Source organism: Chaetodon trifascialis, chromosome 12, assembly GCF_039877785.1.
Source record: "Chaetodon trifascialis isolate fChaTrf1 chromosome 12, fChaTrf1.hap1, whole genome shotgun sequence".
NCBI classification, from domain to species: domain Eukaryota; kingdom Metazoa; phylum Chordata; class Actinopteri; order Chaetodontiformes; family Chaetodontidae; genus Chaetodon; species Chaetodon trifascialis.
In genome coordinates, this window is record NC_092067.1 from 13,908,212 (window position 1) to 13,936,210 (window position 27,999).

Here is a 27,999-nt window from a genome sequence, read left to right on the forward strand (position 1 = left end):
GATGTTTTAGTTTAATTTATTGCACAAACAGCATTGACAAAATGTAGTTGGATGTTACTACGTTGTTCAGAGAAGTGGAAAATAACAAAAAGGAACATCCAGAACATTCAAAAGCTCTCACACGTTTTTTGACACGGGGGTAAAATGACAGATGACGGGTCCCTACTGAGTCCTTTTATTAGGAGAATTATCATGAATTGGAGGACATGATTAGCGCAGGAAAAGTTGAAAGTTGAAGCACAGATCAGAAGGGAAGAAAAGGCAGGATTCTTCAGGAAGTAGCGCTCTTAAAGCTCGACTTTGCTTCAAAATCAGTGGTTAACAGTGACAAATGGTAATGGTATGGTATCAAAATGCACACGACAGCATCTGCTCCAAAACCTTCACACACTACAGATACGCTGACAAGGCAAACTACTTCAGGAGGACTTACAGGGCAATTATATATGCCAATTATATGGAGCACAAATAATTCAATAAACAGAGTTTTAGCACATGTACCAGTCACAAATATCTACATTTGACAGCTCTCAGAAGGGTCATCTTTGCATATGCTGATAAAAAAAATACAGTCTAGCTGTGCATGACTTTATTAGATGTGTGTGAAGGTTAGGTGGTTACACAGTCAAACGTGTCTTGACAGTATGATCTGATGCGTTGAGTCTTTGGTACAACGTGAGCACCGGGATCCAGAGGCCTTAAATTGCAAACGCGGTCACATTGAAGCAGGCGTGATCGAAAAAACACAATGGCTTTTTTTCCCCCACTTCACTTAGTCAGTAACAAACCATGCAAGGTAAACGCTTTCAGTACAAAAAACTACACACACAAGGAAGATCTGTCTTTGTAAGCATACTTTAACTTCTGGAGGGGAGGAGGGGGCTTCTTGTTAAAATTTGGAGGGGCGGAGGGAGGCTTTAGTCAAACAGGTTTGTCAGCAGAGGCACACACACACACACACACACACGCACACACACACACACTAAGTCCAGAGAAGTCTCTATGGCAATAGGTGAGTACAACAGAAGGCATGAGGGCAAGAAAAAGATGAAGTGGAGACACGGAGAACATCATGTCCAAGTTAATTTTGCTTCTCAGAGGGTGCAGAGAGTGTAGTAGGAGAAAGGGAAGGCAGACAAAAGCTTTAGAAAGGCACAGAGCTTTAGAGAGCGCATTCATCTAGAACTTACCACTAAAGAAGTGCCACACACACGCAGACACACACACTGACAAGAGGAAAGTAAAAACAAACAGAAGAGTCGACTGTGTTGGCAAGGATATTCAGGAACTGGTTAAACATAAGCAAACATGACAAAAATCAAGGATCTGTCGCGTCACGTCAGCTTGCATCGCGGCCGCAGCTCCGACAGGAAGCTGAGGCCACGACTCGACGGCAAGAAACGAGCTTCATCGTGAATGATAATGATTGTTACAGCGTGTTAAGTGCAATATAATGTAAAACAATAGGTTTGGGTGAATCGATAAATGGCACCGAATGACTCTCCTTGATGAAAAAGATCTCTCTCCATTTGAAATTCACATTTAGTATCTATTAATCCAAAATGCACAAGATGCTTTTAGAAAAAGGTGAGACAAAGACGGACAGGAGCGGGAAATTAGAGGAGGTTCCTGTTGCCGAAGATGTTTTTGGGGTCCACGTAGTCCTTGACAGACTTGAGCATCCCCATGCCGACGTTGGAGATGGAGTCTCTCATCCACTCCTTCCGAAGTTTCCCCACTGAATGACAGAGGAGAGAAAAAAAGAAATAAATAAAGTCAAGGAAGAGGACCGAGGGGGAGAAATAGAGGAATCGGCACGGCTGATTGCTCAGCAGGCTGCTGGGAGCCAATCAATCTTGTGAGAGTGAGTGAATAAACAGAGGGTGATAAATGCTTTTATTCAGAGAGGAGAAATGTTTTGCATGGCATGATTTATGGAGCTCAGCAGACTATCAAACTCATTAGGCTCTGTGTGTTCCCAGAGGAGGGGCCGGCTGGCGGCTGGAGCGGGCCGTCCCCGGCTCCCTCGCTCTTTGAGCCACCACTCCCCTCCATTTCCCTCCCTGCGGAGTCACTGGAGCGTTTTTTTTTCTGTGTGTGTTTCTGTCTCGCTGTGCCCACGAGCCCGCTCCTGCAGCTGACCCGCGAGGCTGTTGTGCTCGCTTGTCCCGAACGCCACTCTGCGCACTCTGACACTCGCCCGATCACCAACAGGGTGCCAAAGTCAACCGTGGAGTGCCACACAATGGTCCTCTGTCAGTAGGATTTTGGCTTTCAGCCGCTCTTCTCCCTCCTCTCCCTCGTCCTCCTCCAAACCCCCAACCTGAGGAGCGAGAGCGGCTGTGGCATGAAGCCTAGTGAGGGTGCCCATTGCTTCACCAGCTGTCCAGTCCGACATACTCCACGGCGTCTGTACCCGACAGGTTCTTAGCGGAGAGTCTGGAGCCAGCGAGAGGTCTGGTGCCTGCAGACGACTGGGAAAACCTCACTGGAGAGCCAAACTCTTGTCAGAGAACTTCCAATAAAATAGAAACTTTGATTTTCTACAAGCCAGCAAAGCTGAAGAATTGTTTGTTTTTGTGTCACAATCTGGAAAATGAGGATCAACTTTCACTGGTCCTTGCAGTATTAGTATTTCGTGGCCCTGAGCTCACATCATACATATTCCTAACTAAAGAGATGTTTAATAAAATTGTCACAATGTGGGTCTAATGACAAACTTTTGCTGCCATGATTAGCAGAGTCGAATGGATCAGTCAATTAACTGACAGAAAATAATAATTAATTGTCAAGTTAAAGCAAAAATGACTGGATTTTACATTGACTACATCAAGAAACGAACATAAATGAATTAGGAAATGCATGAAAGTGAGTCTGAAGGAATCGACATCTGCTCCGTTAGATCGGAGCTGGGTAAATGTTAACTTCTGGAGGTCATGTCGACTGAGAAGAAAAGCACGATATCTACGTTTCAAAATCCCGAAAGATAAATTTGAGAACAGAGCAGCTCAGAGCAGGTGCTGCCCGCTGAGCAAACCAGCAGCGTAATCACTTGATTAGATACGGGGGCCTGAAAAGGTGTGTGATGGGAGTGTTCACACGCCTCCCCTTCCCTCTGTGCATCACGAGCAGCGAAGCTTCGGTGTTAATAGGGCATGTTGAAGGAGGGGGCATCGGTGCGCCGTGCTATCAGAGTCCAGCCAGGAAACCCAGATGGGGATCAGCCATGAGGCTAGTGAGGCCCATCTCCTGACAAAACAGGGCAGACAGTGGGGTCACTGGGGACTCTGATACCACACACACCTCCAGATGGTGACAGAGGGACCAATCAGCTGCTACCCAATAACTAAGAAAGTACCCTGCTCTCGACAACCACCTCCTCTTCGCTCCTTCCTCCCTGTTCCACCTCCATCCCTCCCCTCCTCTCAGGAAAAGGAGAGAAAACAGAAGGTGCTGGGACTGCATCATTGCCTCCATCACTGTGATAATTTACACATCTATCTTGTCATATTCTCTCTTTTTTGCCTGCTCTTGCAATCAATCTCACCAAGCCTGGCCTGTGCAGCTGAGACATGCAAAGAAGTGCAGGTAGTTTTTTTTTCCACAAATGACAGATTTCTTTTAACAAAGTCTCATATTTCCCTTGTGTGGAAAAGCCTGGGGAAGCGTAGGGTGAAAGGCAAGGTGGGAACTTCACTAAATCAGGTCATTTGTCTATCTCATAAGTGCAGGGACCAGTGTGGGTGGCAGAGGCAGCGAGATTGGAGCTGCGCAGAGCCACAAGGTGAGGTGAAGATGCCGGGCACCTCGGGGTGGCCCCTCGTACAGAGGAGACTGTAGAGGCCAGGCTGAGCCTCGACCCCTCGACACGCTGCTCTCACTCTCTGACAAATGGCGGTCAGGACATGAAAGACAGGGGGGTAAGGTAGCGGCCCCTGCGATCCCGTGATATGGCCGAGCCGGGGCATTGGCTGAGAAGCCGCGGTGCAGGCCTGATAGATGGATGACTCTCCTGGTGATGGATGTTCAACAACTCTTCACCGCTGCGACACCGGTGACCTACTTAAAGAGGACACTTCTCCCGATGTTCTGGCTTTCAGAGCCAGCGAATACTCAAACACATAGCTGAGCTTTAGCCTTTAAGTGGGTGATAAATCTGACTCCATCTCAAGTTAGAGTCCTCTGTATGTTTGTGATGGACAGCAGTCAACACGTGGCGGTGTTCAGTTGAGTATTATGTCCTGCGGCGCCCTACACGCCCAGATTCCCTTACCTACGCCCACGCAGCACAACACTGACCTGCTGTAAATACAGGGCCACAAAAAATGTATATTTCCTCCTGTGCCCTCCCACCTCACCATCCTCGACTACATCTGTTTTGTTTGATACACAAAACCCAGTGAAACTAGCTCCATTTGTCAAGCGCTGATTGTGGGCAGACAAACCGGCCTGTCTGCGCCCAGATAGCGAGCCCCACTGTTATTAATCACAATTACAGAGTGGGCCCCGCACGCGGGAGCTGCATCAATATCCCCTCCTCTCCTCCCCCCGTCACCTCCCCGTGCTGCTCGGGGTGGCTGGGCCACCGTTTGGAGGTCAGTATACAGCCGGCGATAACGGCGGCATCATTTACCCTGGCCCGCTGCCTCCTTTTTATTAGCAATCTTTTAATTTTGAACCCGTCCCCGCCTTCAGGAAAAATTGTGATTTAATATCACAGCTGATTCACTGCATACTGTTTTTGACAGGCGTGATGAATAGCCTGAAGTGATGTATGAAAACAGCGAGGCGGATGGCAATATAGATAAGGCAGCCATTTCAGTTAGCCCTGATGGGGCCTGGAGAGTTTGCTACGCCGCCCTCCCCTGCTCACGTTTCATTTGGTCACTGCTGAAATGAACAAATAGCCGAGTCAGAGCAATTCATCTGAGCTGCAGGAACATATTTTGGACACGTGAAGGGAGCAATGAAAGATCTCCGGCCAAATGCACATTTACAGCGCGACTGGCCGCCTGCTCGCTAGCATGGAAGAGCACGCTGGGAAAGCTCGCCACGCTGTCGTTGCCACTCAGTGCAACCTCTTTTCAGCATTTCAAATCTAGGAGAGGCTGCAAATATCACATCACCCATTTCAATGTTTTACTATGTGAATTTCTCAGGCTGTAGTACCTCCATGGTGATGTGACAAGCTCCCTCCATTGGCAAGGATCTCTTCTCTAGCTGCATGCTGGGAAATAAAAAATAAAACCACACTCAGTCATTTAATATTCAGCATATTGTCACAGCAGATGTAATTGTGATCCTTAAAAAGACTGAAACCGCAGCCACAATGTTGATAACAGTGTAATGGTCATACCTCCACTTGTTCATACACGTGTATGGGATCACTGAGGCCCCTGTAGTTGAAGGCAAAGTAAAAGTAGACACAGGCACCGGCGTCGTACGTCTGAGTCACCCTGTGAGAAAACCAGTAAGAGTCATGTTTAAACAAGCGGAAAAGACTGTTCATGTTTCCCCATTTGGCTCTGAAAATCTCATTTACATGAATCCAAAGGCGCTCCATTTTCATACAATAAAGGTTTTTTTTTGTCCCTTCTCAATTGGAAGACAAAGTAAAGAGGGAGGTACGGCTGTCCCCAGCGAACCCCTGACCTCAATTCCATTCATGGTTTCCAGAAAGCAGATGTGGCGTGGAAGCACTGTCACCTTTAATAACATGCCATTATCAGACATTAAATGGCCATCAAATCCTTTTACTGAATCATCATGAGCCATGTTTGCACCGCACGTAACAGGATGATTCAACTGACACTTTGAGGCGGAACAGAAAATGGATCAGTTTGTTGTGTTACACAGAACTAAATATTCTTACTGTTCACGCGGCTGCTGCTTACATAAAATGCAACTTTTTTCCTCCCGTCAAGTAAAAATTGTTTTTTCTCAGAACAAAATGCTCGTCCAGTTTGCCTGTTCTCTCCGTGGCCTCACTCCCTGTGGAGGAGCACGGTGCAGAGCCCTTGTTCATTTGACATGGCCCATCACCTGGCACGCTGACTGTTCTAGAGGTTAAATGGACAAATCAATCATGTGACAGACTGCAGCCGGGAAATGAATGGCTGTGGCATAATCAGGCTGAGGCCTAATCTGTCCGCAATCGCCGAGCAGAAGCCTGGTGCTCCTCAACTGGCTCGTCGTCTGTTCCTCGGACCGTCCGTCTGTATGTCCCTGTGGTTTTTGCTAACTCACCAGGGGCCGGGGTTAGGAGTGGGCATGCAAACTCAATACTTTTACATGCAAATGTTGAAAAGTCATTTTTTAGTTTTGTGTGAAATTTCAGACAAAGGCAAAGTTCTTATTGGCTACTTGTGTTTATTAAAAGTATATGTCTATGTGTTTCTTGTGGTCAACAAATCCCATGAAAAGACCAAGACCAACAATTAATTGACCCTTCTAACCAGTATTATTTATATGTTATTTCTCTGTGCCACAGAGCTCCATTATTACCCACAAAGGATTAAACACACATAAATGAGCTACTCTGTCGCACAGAGGTTCCTTATGACAATCAGCCTGAGACAGTCTTACATACACCATCCTGCTGTAAGAACTCACTAGAGCATCAAACATGTATAAATCCGCTGCTGAAAATAGTCCCCAACAAATAGACTATTTACTCCAGTTTGAGGAATATTTTCTAAAAACTACAGTATCCTGCAGGTTTAACAAGTTACCTAACCTATTATAAAAATGAAAGTACAAATCTGTGACCTGTTTTTAAAGAGGTCTTTAAACATTTAACATTTGAGAACTTTCTTTCTATGAATGAAAAAAAAAGGTTTGTGGGGAAAAGAGAGTGTATACTGAAGTAAGTGTGATATTGGTGCAAAAACTCCTTGTAATGAGGTATTGTATCTGCACTTGTCTCTCAAATTTTGAAATGACACCCATCCCTAATCCGGGGATTGTGGGAGAGTCCTCCTAAATCTGCATCCATTACCTGCATGTAGATAACGGTGGAAACTGCACTCCCCTGTCTTTACACTCTTGAACGATGCGTGCCTTTACATTCCGGCAAATGTCCAACACCCTGGAAACAAAGTAAACGTCAGAGTGTCAGTCTAAACGACCATATTTGTGTATTTAAAACATAGTACTCAGGGAATTCATATTAGACTGAATTAATTATCAAGGAAAACGTATTCAAATCCAGAAAAAGACACAAGGCCAGAAACGAGGAGGAGGAGAGACTGACTAACATGACGACCATTGTGGGAGAGGTTCCCACTGGTGTGGAAATGGCCGCCAGTCCTGAGCATGTGCAGCCGTGTGTGGAGTGTGGAGGATGGGGAGGAGGATGGTTAATGAGCCAGGCACATATGCTCGCCTCAGTGCCTGATCTCTTGGTCTCTCCCGTCAGGCATGTTGCACAACGCAGAGCTGTGTGTGCTCCTGGTTGTGTGTGTGTGTGTGTGTGTGTGTGTGAGGAAACGATGATGAAACCATGTAGAAAATGCAGCACACGCCACATATGGATGTGAATGTGTGGCATGTGGCTCACGTTGCAGAACACACAGATTCTCTCCTATAGCGTGAGTGTCTGTAATGGCGGGTTTGTAGGCTGAGGAGGCAAAGCTTCCGCCAACGCAGAGTCAGCTGGGGGGTGGGGGGGGGGGGGGCTGAAGGTGAATGTCAGAGGCAAAGAGAAATAAAAGGAGGGGAAGCAGGAAGCAGGAGGAAGACATAGGTGTCTGCCAGGACTGACTGCGTAGGAAGCGAGTAAAGAAAAATGTTTACAGCTATTTAAATAAATCAGAGAACAGCCTGCAGCTCATGTCAGTGCATTTACCTGTCCCAAGGCACAGAGGTTTCAAAGGACTCCCCGATCACATAGTAGTCCATGCCCAAGTCCTGCTCAGAATACAATATCAGCATTAGCAGGCTGACAGATTAACAGTCACTCAGCAGATTTACATGCACACAAGAAACCAGGACTGGAGGGAATCAGGTTGTACAGGTAATCAGCCAACAGGTTAACAGGTTTGTAGCAACCTAGTTACTGTAAAATCAACATGAGCTGATGAGAAATCAAGTTTATCCACTACTCCCCAGCCCGCTGTTAGAACTATGGCTTACTGATTTAACTGTATTAGTGACAGAAAAGATGGTGTTTTTTTTTTTTCGTTCTGTTCTCTTGGTGGTGGGTGGACAGGCTCTGTAGCGAGAGTCCAGGTTTCCCTTACGATGTGAATGTGTCCAAACTGAATGCAAGTCTGAAGGCATTGCTACGAAATCTGTGTGCAATGTCGAAAATAAAGCAGTTTTAAAACTTCAGAGTTTCTGTTTTCCTCATGGAATCTGAGTTCATAGCTGCTTTTATAGCTAAAATGAGTACGTCTGGTTGCTTAGATGGTTAGATTTTATGAGAGAGGACAAGTTGAACTTTGAAGCCATATTTTGTGTAGAAAGTGTTCCAGCTGTAGAAGTGTAGAAGAAGGGGCTGAAGAGTTTTTTTAAGCTTTGAGTGTGTGCCTGTTCAGCTGTGGAAACTAACTCAGTCAGGCTTCTTCTCAAAGGCTGTCAGGTTTAGATTGTGTCAGCCTCTGAATTACATAGTTTTTTGTGTTGATGCATCAATATGTGTAAAGAAACGTCCAAGAAATCGGTTTTCTCCAGGAGAAATAAGTTTCTTGGCAAACTCTTTGATAATCTATAAGTTTCTGTGACGATCAGAAAAGGCCTCTGACAAGACTGAGCTCCATTGTCATTTTGACTGCACCCACCGTGCTCTGCTCATGATGTGGATGCCTCAGTGTTAGACCCCCTGACACCAAGTGTGACCACATCAAATCAAAGACAAAAACATTCTGCAGCCTTTCTGAGCTGCTCACTATCCTATCTGCTGTCAGACGGCGTCCTCCCTGCCCGCCCCACCTGCCCATCAGCTCAGGCTGAAAAAAAAAAAAAAAAGCAGAGAAGCGACCCACCCGGAGGTAAGCGATGACAAAGGTCAACATGTAGCCCCTCTGTCCATTGTCCTCTCCAGCTGCCAGGCCCCTGGAAGCAGATAACAGGGTTAATATTTAACAGCTCTTTTCTTTTAGCGTTCTTGGTCAGACCGCTCCCCTCACAACAGCTGCCTGGGAGCCTGTCAGTCCAACAATGTACAGATCAATGAAGCTATGCTCTGTGCATCGCCACAGGTCAGCCACACATCCATCACCTGCAGTGGGTAATCAAATTTTCATCTACCACCCAAACTAATCAGGCCAGGCTCATTACAAAATCACTATATTGATTTTCACCCTTCTTCCTGTTTCCCCAGCACATAAGAAAATATTCCTCGCAGAACCGCACCAATCCATCACCGGCACTTGATCTGATGGCTGATCATGATTTATTTGAAATAAAGCAATAAAAGCAGAGGATGCTGCATGTAACTGACACGTTTCTTATGATTTAATGGCTGGATATTAGCAGTGCAGAGCTCCAGCTACCTGCACATCCTGGCACTGGGCCCAACAGTAACACTAACAGGAACACACGATCAATGAGCATTACTCAGGAAGAAATCACTGACAGAGGATCCCTGTGATGTCCTCGACTTAAACTGGTCTTCTACGAGCTGCTGGTTTCTGATTAGTTGGTATTTCATTTAAATGATGGTTGAAATATATTAAGAACTGAGTTGACATTTGCATCAATGTATTTTTTATTTTAGGAAGTCTGTTTCCCCAAAAAAGGCAAGAACTTAATTTCTGGTTGTATGAATGTTAGGCTCACTGTTTTGCTTCTTACTGGCTTTCAAGCGAAAAAAATTTAAATAATGATGATAAAAAGAGACAGGAAAATGTTCTGTTAATAGGAAATAAAGACAAGAGGAAAATGAAAGTTAGCAGCTCATTTAGTGGAAATGTCCCTTTAAGTTAAAAAAAACAACAACAGCAAAAAAAAAACAATGGTATTTTTAAGATCATACTTTCAGCTTTTTATTAGGTTTTAAAAAACAAACAAACAAAACAACAACAACAACAACAACAACAACATTTCCCATTTTTTCAAAATGAGACCAACAATAATAAACTTTCATTCTGGGGAGAGCAGATTTTGCATTCACATACCTAAAACTACTATTAGTCAATGTTGTCTAAAGTCAGTAAACACTCAACACTGTGTCGAGGCATCTGACTTCAGTCACCTCAGAATCACCAATAAACAATATTTCTTGACTACTCATTCTTTATCGATTTCTGTTCAAATGAACTCATCTATGAAACTATTGTTGGGGGTTTAAAACAGGCACAGGATAGAGAGAGCATCCCTCTCGCTCTGACAGGTAACTGATTTCCACCAAAAGTCCTCATTGATCCGTTTCATGATCAATCACAGCAGCAAACCAGGCTCCGTCCTCTCGCCAAGCGGCGTCCTGAGGGGAGCTGCGCCCTGCTATCGCCGCCCACACCACACCTACTTTAACATAAAAGCCGGCCTGACAGGAGGACATCCACAGGTGATCCATCAATCCACACCAAGACAATCTACTGAGTAGAAGGCCAAGTCTGAAGTGTGTAACTGTGCTTCTCCATCCCTTTCACCGCTGCTACATAATGGCTGGTTAAATTAAGTGACATCAGCGCCTCAGGCAGCTCCCCATCATGCTCAAAGTCACACCGAATGGTGCTTTGTCATTTCTGAGCTTTACGTGGCGGGGACCTGTAACTGATCTTCGTGATGTACTTTGTTCTAACACGGCGAGAAGGACACAGAATAACTACTTACCCAAATTTTGCAGCGATGTCATAAACTTGCTTCTCATGCTGCAGGACCTTCTCACGGTCTCCCTCAAACAGTAGCGTGGCCACACACAAGCGGTTGGGGTCAAACCCTTTGAACTGGAGATTAAAGAGGTGGATTCATTTGTCATGAAAAACACACACGGCAAGCAACCGCCGACGTTCACTTTGCATCTTTCTTTTTTTACCTTGGTGATGTAAAATTTCTTCAGCCCGTCCAAAAAGGAGGTGAAAATTGAAGATACTTGAGGCTTCAGGGCATGACCTGTGAAAACAGCAGATAAGAGTCAGATCCATGTGCTCACAAAGAAGTGGGCGTGAAAAACAGATTTTTTTTTCCACACATTAGTCATACCCTGCTTCTGCTTGCATCCTCCAGCATTCTGAGAGGGCAAGCGAGTCAGATTTATTTGGGGTTTCAAACAAAAGGAGGAAATATAAATGGTAACATTTGAATAACTTTACAACTGGCCAGTGGCTGCCAGCGACAGCGACTATAAATCAGAGGGTTTCCGAAGGGAAGTGGGGTTGACACAGCGATATCCGTCTTCCTCACCCACACTTTTTGATTTATTCCTGATCGGACGCACAAAAGCGCCTGTGGACAAGCGAAAATGAGGGGCTGGGGCCAATGGGATGGTTATCAATCACAGCGGGCAAGTCACGGGTGATGTCGCCGAGACTTAACAGTTCATTTATTTCCCCCCATGCTCAAGTCTCTTCATCACTTAGTGTCCTAATTGTTTCCATTCCAAAATTTGATTGCAGGTCTTGAGGTCTCTCGCAGCCATCATACTCGTTAATTAAATACTCAACATCCAGAGAGAGAAAATTACACCTACACTGCGCATAATTTCACTTTTAACTCTCCCCTCTGTGGTTTGGTTGTTGTTTTTTTGGCATATCAACACATGCTGCTACTTGGTACGACATTCACATTTTTCATCTTGTGCATCAAGACAGGCAGTGCTAAATTGTACTTGTAGTCCCAATCTGAAAAAGAAGTGAATACATCAACTCTCCTTACTCAACAGCCAACATGATTAAAAGTGAGGACAAGCCACTAATAAGCCCAAGAAGGTATCATAGAGGCATGAGTTTTAGTTATTAGTGAAAAACCTGGTCGCTTCATCTTCCCTACTTAATGCTAAGAAGTGCCTACTCTGTGAAAAGTGGAAATATAGGGGAGATAATGAGATCCCTGGAGAATGGGGAACATCACAGAGATCTCTGGCAATGCCAGATGCATTCCACTAGACCTTAAGAAACAACATCATAAAATTTCAATGTAACGACGACTTAATTTTGGCCAGGGTCATTTTTTATCTTGTTTCAAATCTTTGTCTGTGTGTGTGCAGCTATTCTGCGGCAGAAATGATAATCAATTTAACAGTTCTGTGCTGCAGAAGGTAAAATCATTGCATGCTGCACCACTGCCATTCTCAGTGGTATACATCAACGAAGCACAAACCCACAAATTGACTAAAAAATACAGCATGAGAAACAAATTTCAGCTGAGAATAAATATGATTATTGGCATGCTGCTGGTTAAAAGCCTATCGCTTGGGGCAAAGCTCTCCAATCAAAGCCAAAGGTTAAACTGTGCCTAAATAAAGCCCTAGTTGCACAGTGAAGTGTTAGCGCAAAGCACTCAAAGGGCTAAAATGAGTGATGTTCATGCAGAACAGATGACAGCTGGGATGTGCAATGCTTCAAGTCTGGGCTGGCCTATATTGTGAATGATCAAACAAAACTTACCAAATTTAAACTGTTCATTATCCATGAGTCGTATTGATGCCGGGGCACACCTCTGAAAAACACAAGTTGGTCTATGTTAGTTTGTGCAAGTGCTGAAGCTTTTGGCTTTTTTTTCATTCCAAACATGAACATCTATAGACTTCAAGCCATTTGTCGTGTCAGTGTACATCGTCAGTGTGTTACAGGGGACAGCTTGGCTTGGACCACTAAGGTCTGAACAGAGTACAGTCTAAAAACACAGATTCTTTTCGCTGCTTGTTGCTGGCAGGTCAGTTTTAAATGAGCGAAGAGGTGAAGTGAAGACCTGACGCTGCTTACTGCAGGTTGGGCGAGCCTCAAACGCACTCAAAAGGTTCCTGGCCTCGTGTTGAGACGGGGGGGTGAAGCAGTGACGAGGCGCAGCATATTTGAGGAGATATTAACATGTTACCTGTTTGGCAACCTCTCGAAGACAGGCAACTCCCTGCTCGAAATTAGGGAATACCACAGAGCCGTATTTCCGATACTCTGGTATGGGACGAATCTTCATCGTTACCTCGGTCACCACGCCCAGGGTTCCTGTGGAAAATCACAGTGAGAGATTTTGAGGAGAACAAAGAGAAGCAAATCAGTTCCCACAATTTATATGACCTAACCCCCTTCTTAGACCGGGACTTAAAGACTGTTTTACTGGGCTCTGGTACATGTCCCGAGGGTCCTTTGGGTGACCTTTGTCTCACATTTCACCTAGTATATCTGGTTTTCTGCCACACACTGGGGGACAACTAAGATTTATCAACTTAAGAACATGAGGAAATAAAGCAGGGCTCTATCAAAGGCAGTGAGGCCAACAGAGGCAACACATGCACAGGTCCACCGAAGCCTCTGGCTGGCCTAATGACCCTAAAAACCATCAACCATTAGCGGCTGCAGCTGAGGGAGTCACACTGCATGTAGAAAAACCAGGGTCTACTCTGCCTTACGCAGCAAATATATCTGGGAAGAATACTTTAAACAACGGCTTTCATCAAAATATTATAACAATCTGCAGCTAGGGAGCGCTATCTGCCTTCCCCTGCAACAGTCATGTATTATTTTTTTCTTAAATTTCCCTCTCGTCTCTTCTTTAAAGGAGTTTATGATAATTGCAGAGTGACGAGAAAAATAAAAACCACTGTAAAATTCGACAACAGTCCTGTAATAAACGCTACCTTTGTGGAACTTGGATTATTTTATTGTTGTTGACAGTGTCAGAAAGGCGGCGAAATGATTGATTCAACTCAACAGCGATCTTTAAGGCAGTCATTTGAGGTTACTGCTGGGTTTCCTTTCAGTGTGTACTTTACTGTTATTACTTCTCCTGTGAAGGATGTATATTGTTTAAATGAATTACTTATTACTGTGAACACAACACTGACAAACAATCACCTTTGTACGGAGGAAGATGATCATTCATTTGGTGTTTCTGTCCACCTGGTAATGGAAGACCAATATTCAAACTGTTTTTGGTCTCTTTCAGCTCCTGTGGGAAATATCTGCCTCTTTAGCTGCTAAATGCTCCACTATGTTCACCAGCTAGGTGCTAACTGTGTCTGTCTGTGGTTTAGTGCTGAGCAGGCAGTGTACAGTGCATCTGTTTATTTAACTGATTCAACAATCAAACATATAACCAACAAGTTAGTTGTTTGCCTGTGATTTTTATTACCCATCACTGCCCCCCAGCCTGCATGTTCTGTGTTACTGCAGACGATCCATTTAGAGAGGCATCTCTCCTGAACATAGCCTGTTCCATTAGGAGCCTGTTATGGCTGTTAATGAGCCCTCTAACGTGACATTACATGCCACGCGCTGCTCCCTAGTGGCCCAGTGGAAAACATGGAACTCCATTAGGATTCAGCCATGGAAAGCCCCTCCCCTTCCTTCCTGACAGTGCGCAGGAGGAGCCACTGAGCGGGTAAGCCAGGCGGAGTCAGAGAGAGAGAGAGAGAGAGAGAGAGAGAGAGAGAGAGAGAGAGAGAGAGAGAGAGAGAGAGAGGGAGAGAGAGAGAGAGAGAGAGAGAGAGAGATGGGGAGGAGCAAAAGTGGGTGAGCTAGTGAGGAATTGGGGGGGGCATAAGAACAGCAAGGTCAGAAAACTCTCTTGGGGATGAATTCAGTGCAATGAAATGCTGGAGTGCAGCTAAGCCATTTTTAATGTGAGCACCTCTTTTAAACCAACCTCATCTTAGAGGAGAGGGACTGTCCACAATGAAGGGGCCAATGAAGGGGCCAATGAAGCCCCCCCCCCCAAAGAAAAAAAAAAAAAAAGAAGAAAGAAATGTGTGTGGACAACATTAACAACTATGAAGGCCCCACTTCAGAATCAAATCTCTGACTTAAATTAGCGCTGGTAGGCTTCGCTCACCTACATCACATCCTCCACGGCTGAGAGGAGTTTAAAAGACAAAGGGATTAACATTGATTATTCCAATCATTCGTCACACCGATCGAAGAAAGAGAGAAGGAAATACTTTGCATTCAGGCTACTTCAAGGTCAGAGAGATAGAGAGACCCGGCTGTTGCGCGGTGAATGAGAAGCTCTGGGTTTCACAGTAATTTCTGATAAAAAGGATGCATTCCACTTAACATGCAGGGCGTAGTTGAGGGTTTTAGTGCGGCGCCTTGTTGTTGTGGCCTGCCGTCACACCGGAGGATGCTGTTTCTGAGGAGGTAGATAATTTTAATGAGACCGCAAGGTGGTATAACCTCTCGGTCCAACGTTAGGCCTCCCAGAAGTCCATGTTCTTCCGGAGACGTGTGGTCCTGTCCCATCTCAGTTCCAGCACTAAACCCTGCCTTTACACTACCTACTCTTATGTGCCTGCATTATTATAATTATTACTCTTAGCCTTGATCCATAAATTGGGCCTAAAACATTCAAACTGTTATCATGGACTACTGTTGCTGAATGTCTGTTGAGTTTTCTTCTTTTTGTTCTCCAAGCTATGTTTTTGGAGCTGTTGACGCTGTTTTGTAAAGATTAGACACATCTGATGTTAGACTGACTCAATGAAAACGTCAGAGGGCCCTAAATTTAACATCAGGGGAAGTTTTGACAAGAGCCCTGATGTGTGTACTGCTTTCGCTGCCATCACTGCTCTACAAATTTGACTTTTGGGGAAGTAAAATTAAGGGAAAATACAAAAACTCCACACAAGCTTGTGCAAGTGTTTATAACTTATGTCAAACATCCATCAGTCATAATGAAATTCTGTTTTTAAGATCATTAACTGTGTGCTGACTCAGTTACAGTTAGAAGTGTTTATTAGCAGTGGTTTTATGAAGTGCACCGAGCCCATGTAGTAACATCCTTTATACAATTATGTCCCTTTCATCCCCAATCATGATCCTATCACCTGTTACCAATGGACCTGTTTACCTGTGGAATGTTCCAAACAGGTGTCTTTGGAGCATTCCACATCTGTCCTAGTCTTGAGTTGCTTCTGTCCCAACTTGTTTGAAATGTGTTGCAGCGATCAAATTTAGAATAAGCAGATATTTACAAAAATCAATGAAGCTGGTGAAGTAAAAAAGTAAATATATTGTTTTTGTACTGTTTTCAGTTCGTTTTGGAATTAAGAGTTGTAGCATGGTTTAACTGTCACATGTCACAACTTAGCCTGCACAGTCACGATGCAACTTTTAAAAACTTGTAAATGTATTCTTTGTAAGTTAGAAATAATTTTTTTTTTTTTTTTTTTAAGCAGTTGGACATGAATGAAGTGTATTAATCATTTATACTTTCATAATATTGAAACACAGCTCTAGTCCACATTTATTGGTTATTATACACTGGTGGTTGTCTTGGTACTGAATTCACTACTAATTGAGTACAAATAGAGATTTCTGCAGTGATCCCAGCCCAGTCAGGGAGCAGATTGCTGAGCTTTGTAGGGCAAATATAAGTTTGCATCCACAGATGTTTAACATAACGATGCCAAGAGTCTGTGAACCTCCTCATTATGTAGGGGAAACCTGGCATATGGCAGTATTCTCTGTGGGCATTCACAAGGACAGGGCACTGCAGATGGGGTGGGGAGGACGCTTGCTGGCTCTGAACTAAAGTGCCTCCAGATCACTTTTTCACCAAAGCTAGTTAATGTGTAGGAAGCCCAGAGCATGAGAACCGTCCTGATGTTACGGTTTTATCACAAAAACTTGCGCACAAACCCACATTAACGCACAAGCTCTCACACGCGACACATGCTCTGAAAACACACGAGAAATGAAGCAAACCTTCTGAGCCCAGGATGAAGTGGTGAATGTCCGGCCCAGTGGACATCCGTGGGCCCTGACAGCTCTTTTCAATCACTCCTTGTGGGGTCACCATCTTTATGTGGATGACCTATTCAGGCAGAGAAGAGCAACAAACACTTTTAGAGAGAAAAATATGTAAACGGTGCAATACTTTTCTGTCACAGATTTACAGTGCTGACAAAATATTATCATTTGGGTATCAGGTGCGCCCTGCATGCATGAACACACTTCATAGCTGAGTGTGACCGCTGCATCTTGGAGGTGAGGGCAAAGTCCACAGAACTTGCTAATAATTTCCTTCTAATGCCCGTACTGTCATCCTGCATTCGGAACAAACATGAGCAGGAGGGTAAAGAGGACGGCATGAGACTCACCAGGTCCTCAATGTTGCCGTAGATGTTCTTCTTCATGCCTGATGCTCTGGTTGCTACCCACCCCCCCAGGGAGCTGAACTCCATGGAGTCCGGCTCATGCCCCGTACAATAGCCACTCTCATTAAGCTGTGGAAAAATGAAAGAGAACAAGCATTGTTGCAATTCAAAGAAGGCCGAAAATGTTTGGAAGACAATGATGTTGTAAACCCACAAGAATGTTTTAATAACAAGCAAAAAGAATGAGCATGTAAAGGGGAAAAAAAATAATTGCAGCTCTGCCGCTGAATTTCACTGTTCTCATTTTGCTGCAATGCTAAAACTCAGGTTTTATGGCATCATATATTTTTACTACGGCCTAAAATAACCCGAGTGGAATACATCAAGAAAAAGACTGAAAAGACACATCAGTGCATCGTCTGGGATGTGCCAGGTGACATATTTAGACCTATTTTAATCAATACTAGTGAAATTACAATTACAGAATCTTCCCTTCTTCTGGTTGTGTAAATCTGCGTATTATGCAGACAGTCTTGACGAAAGATTGCGACTGCACTTCTTAATTATTTGTTAAATAACAAAGTGACAGTGTAGTTTGAGGTCATTTTGTACTGTGACCAAAAATAAAAAACCCTTTGAGCAACCCAGCAACCTTCATCAGATGCACCATCTCTACGGCTTTGGGTAGAATGTGTAGGTCATCAGGAACCCACACACACTCCTCAAGGCAGCTCAACCCTTAAAAGGTTGCATCTTTAAGCAGAACATTTAACAGTAATAATAATAAGGACCTCAAAATACAACAACAACCCCCACCAGAGGCACAAGATGGGGGGTTAAGTCAGGCCTGGTTTTATCACTGCACTCCCCTGGAAGGCAGTTTATAATGCAGACCCATCTGCTCCATCAAAATGGCCCAGTCTAAACGCAAGGGTGGAGTCTGCTTTAGATGCAGCTCACGCATTCCTCTACATCAAATGCCCGCTCCTTCTCCATTTTTCTGAATTAGCTTGATGGTGCCATCTGCTCATGACCGCCGCCTCACTCTCTAATCTCTCCCCTTCAGCACTCTGCTCCTCTGCTCAAACTCCTTTCTAAACCCTGTTAGATCTACTGAGCAAAGGGTACCAAGGTGACTGAGCACGGGCAACCGGCGCGTGAATGGGTCGCACAGCTCGACTGCTGGCGCCACATGTTACAGTAATGTAAGCTCTTTCGGTGAATGAAGATGGATGGATGCGCAGGTGCTTACCAGTCTCTCCAAGTCCTGACCGACGATGCCAGCTTCCACATGGGCAGTCAGATTTTTCTCGTCGATCCACAGAATGCGGTTCTGTGAATGAAAGAACAAGCAACATGACAGAGGAGGTCATAAAACTTCCTGTATGAACACAACACTCTCTAACGCTGGTTATTTCACATGTCAAACATAAAAAACCATTCATTTGATGCAGGTTACAGATCTTTCCAAAAAATGCTGTGTCGCCATGTCTGTCATCTGACTTTAACAGTGCACTCATCAGCAGTCCGTGGAAACAGTCCCTTGACAGTTTGCTTATACTGCTGGAAGTTTTGTCCTTCTAGCCTGACGGTCACATGTCTGAGGATAAACGTGTGCAGAGGGGCTGCAGGACGGACACCGTTTCCTCAAGGTTAAACTCAATTTAACATCTAATTCCAAATATATGCCTCTTATTTGGGCCACTGGACATGTGGCCTACCCCTACCTGCAGGAGGTCATTTCACACCTGCCATCAATTATTCTCCAGAGGTCAAAAACTTTATGTTCCAACCACACTGCTCCTTTCATGTGCTTCCGCTGGAGCCATCTGACCTCTGACCCCTGACACATAACACTGGTCACTGGTGTCTGTGGCACCAAACTCAATGACTGAGAGGCTAGTAGCATCCAGACAGCTTATATATCACCTCTATTTGAGCCTGGATCAAAGGGCTGTACTGTACTGCTGGCAATATTCACCATTTTATACCATATCCAATGAAACATCATCACCTTCATGGTGAAATGCTCATGCACAAGGGACATATTTATCATTTTAAAAACAAGAATGAAGTTCTTACACATAAACTATGGCTGCAATGAATGCTTATTTTCATGATTCAACTGAAAAAACTGTGTGAAAAATCACAGTTTCCCTGAGCCAAAGGTGATTTCCTCAAGTGACTTATTTTATTTAACATCTATTACTATCTATTAATTTACATTATATAAAACAGGAACATTTCCCCACATTTATCATTTTTAACAATGTCCTGACCATGGACACTAAAATTTTTTTCAGCATGTTGTTGATAAATAACATTATCCCTTTAAGCAATAGTGTGTGGTTTGAATTCAGTCATTAAGAAACATTAACAATAAACACATAATTAGCTCTAAGGTCATTTTTGAGGCAGCAGCATGTATTGGTGTTATGTTACAGTACATTCACCAATCTCCGTTTACATAAATACAAAAAAAATGTAGCAAGACTCTTTTAATACAAGCCAGTACAAAAGTCTCTCAGTCTCAGGAACGTGACATTTTCACAATGACAGCATTCAGCTGTATCAGACTGCGTGTGTTTTGGTTTCACTTTTTCTTGTCAACAAAGCAGATTAACAGGTTTGAAACTCACAGACACAGTTGTTTACGTACCATCTGCGAGGTATCCAGAGAGACAATGGAGCGAGTTTCCTCTGGGGGGCACTCTAGGGCACTAGAGACACTAGTCCCTCCTGAGAGGAGCAAAGCAACAGTTAGAATCTGAGTTACAGCAGAGAAGCCTTCAAATGGGCCATGAGATTATACTGTACACTATCCTGGTTTCATGTTATTAACACACACACACACACACACACACACACACACACACAGTCTGAGAGGTTTGGCTGTTTTGATTACAGTAAAAAAAGGGGTCAATATTTCTCAAAGAAAGGCAGTTAAAAATAATTGTTTTGTTATGAGTAGTAAACTCAGGTATCATATTGCTGTGGAAAAATTTCAAATGACAGGCAACTTTTCATCATTTAGAAAGCCGTTTGGAGCAGGTGCTGCAATGTATTTAAATGATGCACTGACAGTTATACAAAATATGGTAAAAAGAAATGTTTGCATAGCGCAAATGCCCTAATTCTTCTAAAATGACCGAAAGCTTCAGGATTTAATTGTGTAAATGTGTGACTGGCTTTTACTGATTACATCACTCACATGAATCTGTTGTCAAACTGCTGCGACGCAATATAAGGTTAATTTTGGCCATTTTGTCATCATGATGTAGCTAAGAGTAGTGAGTGACAGAAGACATAGAGGAGGGGGTAGACAAAGATACTCCATATGACAGAGGTGGAGGTGACCTGCAGACGTGGTGCTGACATCACATGATTAGACTAGTGGCCTGTGGGATGCTTGCTAATATTTTTTTTTTCTGTTGCTCCAGTACAAAATGCACAAAGCCAGACATAACATTCTGCACAGCGTCCACTGCGATGAATTTCACAAGCATGGGATGGGAATAAATAATATATTAAAGTACATTAAATGAAAATACACATCTAGTGGCCTGATGCATAGAGTCTGTGACAGCTAATTATGCTGATTAGAGCCACTGATTTCATGACTCACCTCCATACGGCATCAAACAAACATTATGTTTGCAAGCCAGTTCCACAAGTTTCACAACCTCATTGTGGCAGTCTGCAAAAACACAGAATATCGTTTTGAAATAAGTGGCTGTCGTAAAGGAAATGTTTTCATTTACCATCCTCCATTGCATTCATAAATTAAGCGTTCACATAATAACCAGTAGTAGACGCATTACAAAAGGAAATAAAAAAATGGCACTTAACACTTGGTGTATACAGAAGACAATAAATAAATGTATATGGCCTGAGCCATTAGAGCCGGGGGAGCGGCAGAGAGGCAGGGTGTGTTTTGATTTGCCTGATAGTTGTGATTTGCCTGAGGCTCTCCTCAGGCGGAGTCAGACTGCATGAAGCTACGCTCTCTGGGGTGGGATGTGCTGCATCAATACAAACATGCTTCGGCCAATCACAGAGCCCACATCCATTCACACTGGAGCAGTGAGGGAGTGGGAAGAGTGGCAATACCTACCTACATGGATGTGCTTGACTGGCCTCAAGTGCTTTCAGAGGCAGTGAGAAATGCCTGCATTCTAGTTAATTTTGCCATGCAATTAAACACACAGCTCCCGTCTGCAGATTACAGTTTAACAAACTAGACCTCCACTTCAACAATGCAGCTAGACTTGGAGGGACTACTGAGGAATGCTAATGACATGTCAAAATATCTACTGGATACAGAGCAAATGAGTTTGTATTTGCAGGGATTGTAAAATTAACATTTGGAGCTTGTGTGGATGAAACAATATGTACAGTTCCTTTGTGATTTGCTGCCCAATTGGGAGGCTGCTAATCAAGTTTCAACCACCAGTCAACACTCATTTGCATGATAAAATAGTGCCAGCCATAACAACAGAAAACCAATCTCAGAATCATAATTCATGGGTGTACTGTGCAGGGCCAGACCGTGGTGTATTGGGTGTCAACCGTCCTCCCCCTGACGCTTCTTATTAAGCCTCCACTCATACATATTAATATCCCTGCCTCTGCAGAGATTAACCCTTTAAATCACCTAAGCCAGTAGGGGGATCAGTGATACTACGTGGGAGGAGAAAAACAGAGCGATAAAAACACGGAGATGACACAGCTTTGGAACTCACTCGGCCACACCACCATATCTGGAACACGACCAATTTTCCCTTCCCGCAGAGCAAAGATCTCATGCAAGCAATGGCCTGGGGAAAAAACACAGGAAAGGAGTGAATGCAAAAATAAAAGCACCGTTGCTGAATTGAAAATCACGCTGAACAATCAGACAAAGTGGGTGATTTTGTTTGGGTGGAAATGTCCAAAGTCTACTCCCAGCATGCCTTACCGTGGGCCCGAAACACCCGGTCCTCTGCGTCATGAGAGAAGGGAATACCCGTGGATTTCAACTCCTCCACAAAGGCGTCATTAAGAGTGGGAGGCTGTACAGCGCTACTGGTCAGAATGGGCTGAAAACAACAAAACAAATCATTGTGGTGTGTGGAACTAAGTGCTCTTCTTTGCCATTCACTGAAGACACAACAAATAAATATGAATTACACTCACTGTTGCAGGAGTTTTATGCTGCAGACTGGCTCCAAACGTGCTTTCAAACCAATCTTTCAGACCAGGAATAATCATGCCGCTTAGCCTATACCTGCATTGTGTAAAGGAAGACAGATTGTGTGAACAAACAAATAAACAAACAAAATCAACTAAGCCATGTGTATCAGTGATTTCCTGCAGTGGAAGTCAAAGCGCTCGATTGAAAACATCTAAATGCTTGACTGGGCTTACTCACTTGGAAAACCAGGCCTGTGTAATAAGAATAGAGTGTAAGGTTTTGAGTCCAGTGAGGTTATTAGGCAAGCAGAGCAGCACTGACAGCGCTGTCCGTGTGGTCGCCCTCGCCATCCCCTGCATAATTGAGCTGCTGGCACAGCCTGGGCCAGCCCATCAGGGGACTGTGCTGTGCCTTTGTCCAAGAGACTAGAAGCACACTCTATAATGAAAAAGCCTCTGTCACAGTGAGCATTGAGGAGGGGGAAACCATCTCTGACACTCATTCAGCTGCGCCCAAGCCTCGGTTACTGTACGCTGACCAGGTAGCTTTTCAGTCAGGAGGGCTCGGAGCCGTTTGTGGCAACTGCTTGCGCAGGAGGAAACCATTCGCTGTGCAACATCCTGTTCAGCTCCACTCATTACTCAAAGCACATCCTCATACACAATGTGCCAGTTTGCAATCGAGCAAGCAGGGCTGTCTCTTCTTAAGTACATCTGCTCTTGCCATGGGAAACAGGGAGGGAGCCGCTCTCTCTGCTGTAAACTGAAGCCATATTCAATAAGACTGAGGACAACTGGCTTTGTTTCTGGACACCCTCAGACATTCAAACTATTGTTTTTTTCTCCAGCAGTCAGTGAATAACTTTACCCACAGCTCTCCAGAGACATGCCAATAATGGCTAACATAATATGTTCCATTTTCTAACAGATTGGATAGCGGCTGCTGTTTAGGAGCAACAGAGTTCGGAAAAGCTGGAAATCACAACCAGTGACCTTCTCCGATGACAATGAACAGTTCAAATGCCAGCCACCAGGTGGCAGTAGCACCACATTGCTGTGAGCGTAGGAAGGAGACCACAACTGATTTCCAAAGCTGGGCTCACAGTATGGGCTGAGGAAACGATCAATGCATAACTCCAGCCTCAAGTCACCCAAAAATATGAATGCTGACGCCAGGCATGCAGTGGACATGCTAAAATGAGATTAGAGGGAGCAAATGAGACCAAGTACTGCTTGGTTTTTCTAAATCCTCAACAGAGAAGCACACCCGGTATATCCAAGAGCAGCGATGTGAGATTATACAGTACCTTTTGCCAGTAAATTCTGCTTGGCCTTTCTTGTTGAAGAGAAATCTTGAATCGCTGTATCCCCAGCCATTCCATTTCATAATCTCCTGCCTGTGGAAAAACAAACATCGCCAGAGGTTAAGTCAACTCATACACCTCACACTGCAGATATGGATAAGAAATGAAATACCATCAGAGGAAGTGTGGAGGTGATTCCCAGACGTAGTGACTTGGTATATCCTTTGTTTGCCACCACTGTCCCTTTGGGCTGACACTAGTTCTGGCATGAGCAATTCCAACGAGAGGAATAAGGAAACTCCCTGCTGATTATATGATACTTCAAGCTGACATTTTAACACAGAGACATATAGCATTTCACTGAAGGAAGTCTTCTTATTTTATTCAGACAATCACAGCCCTTGCAATCATCTGAGGTGGGGGTGACTATCACTTGTCAAATTTACAGTATGGGAGGGGGAGGGGTGACAGGCAACACCTACAATACTGCCCTGGGTGACGCTCTGCTCACAGCCTGTTGACATTATAATGCAGAAGCGACACATTCAAATGCCATATTTATCAACAGAGAGAGCTTACAGACACTCCCTGTGCCGCCAGCCATTTCCCAACCAAGATAATGAAATATTTTCCATTAATGGCACCTGGTAGGCGCTCTTAGCCATGGCCAGTTCCAATACTGCTCAGTTTCTATGATTAGGTCTGAACATGTGCACTAAAGTAACAGCTTCAGCTAATTATTTAGCACATATATCCACTTAAATAGCCCTGAAGCACCAGCTATACTTTCTTTTCTTTGCTGTGGAATCACCAACCACATTGGAGTAGAGCAAATGCTACTAAGCTATTACTGTTTCTGCTATGATAACTGGCTTCCCAACCAAAAGATCACACCACGCTGTCCGTTCTCCAGTACTGTGCAGCTTGTGCGCTGTGCTTACACTCTGCAGAAAGACAGCTCACCACTCACAGAGCAACCATAACTCATGGGTCACCTGGGATGGGATGCTACCACAGTGGAGTAAAAGCTGTAATTAAGATTAATATCTGCCAAAATGGAGTTTCCTATAAATTAAGAGTGAGCGCAGAAACGAGAGTGACACACTGAGTCACACTTTAATGAATCCTCGCCAGCGGTGATGTGCTGTCACAGCTGCTGAACATACTGGATGAAAATGTATCAATAAATGGGGTAGATGTGAGACTAGGTCAGTGACAACAGTAGGTCTTGATGAATTTGTTTTCTTTCCTGCCTGTCTAAGGATAGAGGATATCATATGCTGTATAGATAATGACGCCCTTTGTTGCAAATTTGTGATTTGTAAATTCGTCCAACATAAATAAAATTGCCTTGACATGACTTAACTAGATCTAAAGCATATTGGATATAACAAAAAGGAAAGAGAATGAAATGGATCTTTGGAACTTTGCAATAAAAGAAATCAATGTCTGAATGATGTTTAATGCTAAACTAAGATTCTTCCTTCAACACACACACACACACACACACACACACATATATATAAACATGTCAAACATTGAACACACTATTTTGCAAGGAGAACGACGTTTCTATGTCATAATGATGCTTCTGTGGACAGAAACAACAACAATAAAGATAATGTGACTTACTTGTACACTATTAGCAGAGATGAGGTTATGGGATACGTGAAGTTGCACACAGCTTTAATTTAATGTGCTTACGTACAGCTACACTGGACAAACATTAGAATACCTCTCAGAATAGTGCACTACCATAAAACCAGAGCCTCGAAAATGACCAAAATGCACCCACATAAACCATCCATTATCTATACCGCCTATCCCTTTCGGGGTTGCGGGGGGCTGGAGCCTATCCCAGCTACAATGGGCGAGAGGCGGGGTACACCCTGAACCGGTCGCCAGCCGATTGCAGGGCCACATGCAAGGACAAACAAACATTCATACTCACACTCACACCTACGGACAATTTAGAGTCATCAATTAACCTAATGAGCATGTTTTTGGTCTGTGGGAGGAAGCCGGAGTACCTGGAGAGAACCCACACATGCACGGGAAGAACATGCAAACTTCACACAGAAGGGCCCCGCCTGACCCGGGGATCGAACCGGCAACCTTCTTGCTGTGAGGCACGCGCACTACCTGCTGCGCCACCGTGCAGCCCCACATAAACCAGTTTTAAGAAAAACTGAGCTTCGTGACTTCATTAGTTTCAGCATGGTGTACCAAATAAACAGCTACATTTATATAACTGGCACAAATGGAATGGATATCCCTTCATCAACGCATTCATGGTGGTTGCGGAGGCTGTGGTATGCTTTAAACTGAACTCTGGAGCTGAGACCCCACACAACCTGCAAATCAGGATTTGTGTCTGAAACCACTTAACAAGCCATACAAGAAAGGCAGCCGTGAGAATGTCTGCAAAGACGCAGACAGGCTGAACTGAGGAAGTCTCTTTCCATCTCTCTAAACAACCAGACACTATTTGTTATTTCATGCCACAGCATGGTATGTGGTTATGTATAATTAAAGAAAAGGCAGGGACAAAGACAAACTGAAAGTGTAATGTTTCTTTTCTTTAACTGTCAAACCTCATATTTTGTAGACACTATAAGTCCAGACTCCAGTTCAGCATAACAACTGGCAGAAGAGACAGGGCTGCAATCCATAGTATTTCATCATACCATCAGTGTCATCCTGACCAGAAGAGGACGTTTCAAAATGCCAGATGCTTTTATTCTGAGTGCTAATCTTCCATGTAGCTTCAGCTGTTATCTCAGACTGACACTAGATGTCAGCACAGCGTGGTGGCGTCTCCTCAAAAGGAACCGAGCTGCCAATAGGTTGAAAGTCAGACCACTACTTGTTCTGGCCAATCAGATCAACAGAAGACACAGAAGTTTCACTGTCTCCTCCGCCCGTTGTTCTAAACTGTATGTCCTTTCTATGGTGTCCCGTATGTAAAAATCCAGCTCAGTAAAATCAAAAACAGCAATTTCCCCACCTCAATGGTGCCCATAGCAACTTGTTAGCATGGTAAGCAAATGAGGAGTTACTGAATCAGCTGGATTAAACCACATAGCTCGTGCAGAGTTTTTGAATGAAAAAGGTGATTAATCACAGTAACGGCTGTATATAACAGTAACGGTTACAGTAACGGCTGCAGTTATAAGCTAGTCGGCGAACTGAACTTTGATTGGCGATAAATTCCATTCAACGACTTTTTTTTATCGGGGACAGAAAATGCCAGAAGATTAGCTACAACGTTAAGACTTCTCCTCGGCTTTTTACAACCTCACTGACACCCAAACGTTGTCATATGACGATTTAAAAGAGCTATTATCAGATACAGGGAAAGCCACAGCTGACCAACTTTGAGAAAGTCGACCATGCCAACGTTCAACTCCAGACAGCAAAGCTAGCCGCACCCACTCCAGAGCGAATGACTACTCTGTAGCCAAGTAACGTTAGCTAGCAGGCTAATTAAAAACCGCTTTAGCCTCGTCTCCCTGCGTTATTAATGGCTGGAAGAGAGGGGGGAACCAATCTGTCAGTGTATGTCACCCCACTGGTTCATGCTTAGATGTTAGTCCACTGATGTTTGACATAATAACTAGCTAGAGCCACAGAGGTTGGACCCCTGTCCACCGCTCCATCACAGCCTTGTACCTCCTCCTCGGCACCGTCTTCTCCTCGCTGGAGACATCTGTCTTGCTCCCCTGGGCTTTGCACTCCGCGGCTAGGATGGTCGAGTCACCGTCCTCCGATCTCTGTAAATGCCCGGCAATTATCTTCAGTCTCTGCTGTGCAATCCGTTGCCTGTCGGAGCTGCTGCCGCTGCTGTTGGACGCCATGCTGCTTCCGTGTTTGTGAAGGGAGGGAGCAGATCCATGAGCGGCTGTCAGAGGTCAGCGCAGGGAAAGTGCGCTGCGTTCAATGCCCGTCGGACTTATCACTGTTCGCATGTGTGGCCCGAATTGAGGTAAATGCCTAGCAAGACAGAAAATGGGCATTTTCCCTTGCCACGGCTGGAAGGCGGAGAGGGAGACGCTAAACACAATTGTAAGACACTACCAAAGGATAAATCCCAAATATGGTTACTTTGTGGAATGTTAATTGGTTAATGGACATTATTCCGGGTTAAACGATAAAGGGATTGACAGAAAATTAATCTATCAATTCTTAACATTCGCTGGTACTGGCTTCTTCAGTGTGAGATATATCATAGTAAACAGTTTAGGCTTTTGGACTGTAGGACGGGCAAAACAAGTAATGGAAATGTGGCTCTTTAGGATTTAAGAGAACCGTCGTTAGATTAACGGTGAT

General features: G+C 44.2%; 1 protein-coding gene across 1 annotated transcript; it reads right to left on the reverse strand.

The window, feature by feature from the left end:
- On the reverse strand, positions 1–27,580 carry agps (alkylglycerone phosphate synthase). Its single transcript, XM_070976115.1, has 20 exons — positions 27,343–27,580; positions 23,674–23,763; positions 22,370–22,460; positions 22,152–22,272; positions 21,937–22,011; positions 20,820–20,891; positions 19,854–19,933; positions 18,447–18,527; positions 17,198–17,323; positions 16,803–16,911; positions 12,979–13,106; positions 12,549–12,600; positions 10,979–11,055; positions 10,777–10,889; positions 8,985–9,054; positions 7,847–7,908; positions 6,998–7,087; positions 5,357–5,456; positions 5,170–5,227; positions 1–1,738 (listed from the first exon to the last, which is right to left on the reverse strand). Exons 1-20 carry the CDS (start codon positions 27,525–27,527, stop codon positions 1,617–1,619), a joined length of 1,902 nt encoding a protein of 633 aa, XP_070832216.1. The 5' UTR covers positions 27,528–27,580; the 3' UTR covers positions 1–1,616.
- Between the last annotated feature and the right edge of the window lie 419 nt (positions 27,581–27,999).